The sequence below is a fragment of the Rhincodon typus genome, unplaced genomic scaffold (assembly GCF_021869965.1).
Source record: "Rhincodon typus isolate 14 unplaced genomic scaffold, sRhiTyp1.1 hic_rhity00011925, whole genome shotgun sequence".
Classification (NCBI taxonomy): Eukaryota; Metazoa; Chordata; class Chondrichthyes; order Orectolobiformes; family Rhincodontidae; genus Rhincodon; species Rhincodon typus.
In genome coordinates, this window is record NW_025977563.1 from 2,521 (window position 1) to 4,507 (window position 1,987).

At 55.1% G+C, this 1,987-nt stretch overlaps 1 protein-coding gene across 1 annotated transcript in view; it reads right to left on the bottom strand.

Moving 5' to 3' along the window:
* zdhhc24 (zinc finger DHHC-type containing 24) overlaps positions 1-1,987 on the bottom strand; it is a 6,726-nt gene that overhangs the window by 2,348 nt on the left and 2,391 nt on the right. Inside the window, exon 3 of the mRNA XM_048594623.1 lies at positions 1,377-1,718. Within this exon, the coding sequence (XP_048450580.1) occupies positions 1,411-1,718 (308 nt within the window). The 3' untranslated portion in view covers positions 1,377-1,410. The remainder of the gene's footprint in view (positions 1-1,376; positions 1,719-1,987) is intronic.

Genomic DNA, 1,987 nt, shown 5'->3' on the forward strand with positions numbered 1-1,987 from the left:
GGTCAGCGCCGAGGGAGCGCCGCACTGCCGGAGGGTCAGCGCCGAGGGAGCGCCGCACTGCCGGAGGGTCAGCGCCGAGGGAGCGCCGCACTGCCGGAGGTGCCATCTTTCTAATGGGGGTAAAAGGTTCTCTCCAGGGCCATAAGGCCAATATTTACCGCTCAACTAACATCACTAGAAATAGATAATGTGGGTCATCACCATCTTGCTATGAGTGGGATCTTGCTGTGTGACAACTGGCTGCTGCTTTCTCCCCACAATCCAACAGGGAGCGCTCACAAGAAATGACTTTCATTGGCTGTGAAGAGTGGGGGCCATGAGCTGGGGATATGGGGGTTTTCCTTCATCATAAACACCATTACAGTCATAGTCATAGTCATAGAGTCATACAGCACAGAAAGAGACCCTTTGGCCCAACACGTCCATGCTGACCCAGATATCCTAAATTAATCCCGTCCCTTTTGCCAGCATTTGGCCCCTATCCCTCTAAACCCTTCCTATTCATGTACCCATCCAGATGCCTTTTAAATGTTGTAATTGTACCAGCCTCCACCATTTCCTCTGGCAGCTCGCTCCATACACGCACCACCCTCTGCATGAAAAAGTTGCCCCTCAGGTCTCTTTTAAATCTTTCCCCTCTCACCTTAAACCTATGCCCTTCTAGTTTTGGACTCCCCCTACCCCCTGGGGGGAAAAAAGACCTTGTCTATTCACCCTATCCATGTCCCTCATGATTTTATAAACCTCTATAAGGTCACCCCTCAGCCTCCGACACTCCAGGGAAAATAGCCCCAGACCATTTAGCCTCTCCCTGTAGCTCAAACCCTCCAACATCCTTGTAAATCTTTTCTGAATCCTTTCAAGTTTCAAAACATCCTTCCTATAGCAGGGAGACCAGAATTGAATGCAGTTTTCCAAAAGTGGCCCTGTCCAATGTCCTGTACAGCCACAACATGACCCTCCCAACCCCTATACTCAATGCACTGACCAATAAAGGCGAGCGTACCATACACCTTCTTCACTATAGAGATAGTAGGATGCTGGAGAATCTGAGATAACAAGGTTTAGAGCTGGAGGAACACAGCAGGCCAGGCAGCATCAGAAGAGCAGGAAAGCTGACGTTTCGGGTTGGGACCCTTCTTCAGAAACACCTTCTTCACCGCCCTGTCTACCTGCAACTCCACTTTCAAGGAACTGTGAACCTGCGCCCCAAGGTCTCTTTGTTTAGCAACACTCCCCAGGACATTACCAATTAAGCGTATAAATTCTTCAATTCTAAGACTTTCTGCTGCACCTTGGAAGCTCTTTGACCTATTGTTGTCCTGGTGCCCGCCCCCCACCCCCCCACTCCTCCACTCCCCACGACCCTCTCTTACCGTCCAAGGTGATGGGCCCACGTGCAACAGGGGGTCAGAAGAGACTGGCGGGTTTGTGGGCGGCCAGCTCCCTGGTCTTGAAGGTGACCCCTTCGCCAGGCATGGAGGAGGGTAAGAGGGGGCACAGCCAGGTCAGGTACCACCACTCGCCCAGCAGCTCCTCAACGTTCCGACGCCAACCCAGATTGTACAGCCCGAAGCGGCCGGCGCTCCACTCGCGCGTGGTCTGTCCCCGCCACAGCAGCTGCAAGTGGAACAGGAGAAAGGCCGAGACGAAAAGGAAGCCCACCACACAGGTATCAGCCACAAAGGCAAACCAGAACACGGAGAGGCTCACCTGACCTGTCCCAGGACAAACACAAACAGGCACAGGCACAAGCAAGGTCACTAAACAGTGCCCAAAATATATACAGCATCCCCCCCGACCCCGGTCCCCCAGTGCCCCACGCTCGGAGTTGCCGAGCACGGTCCCCGGTCCCCCGGTGCCCCACGCTCGGAGTTGCCGAGCACGGTCCCCGGACCCCCGGTGCCCCACGCTCGGAGTTGCCGAGCACGGTCCCCGGACCCCCGGTGCCCCACGCTCGGAGTTGCCGAGCACGGTCCCCGGACCC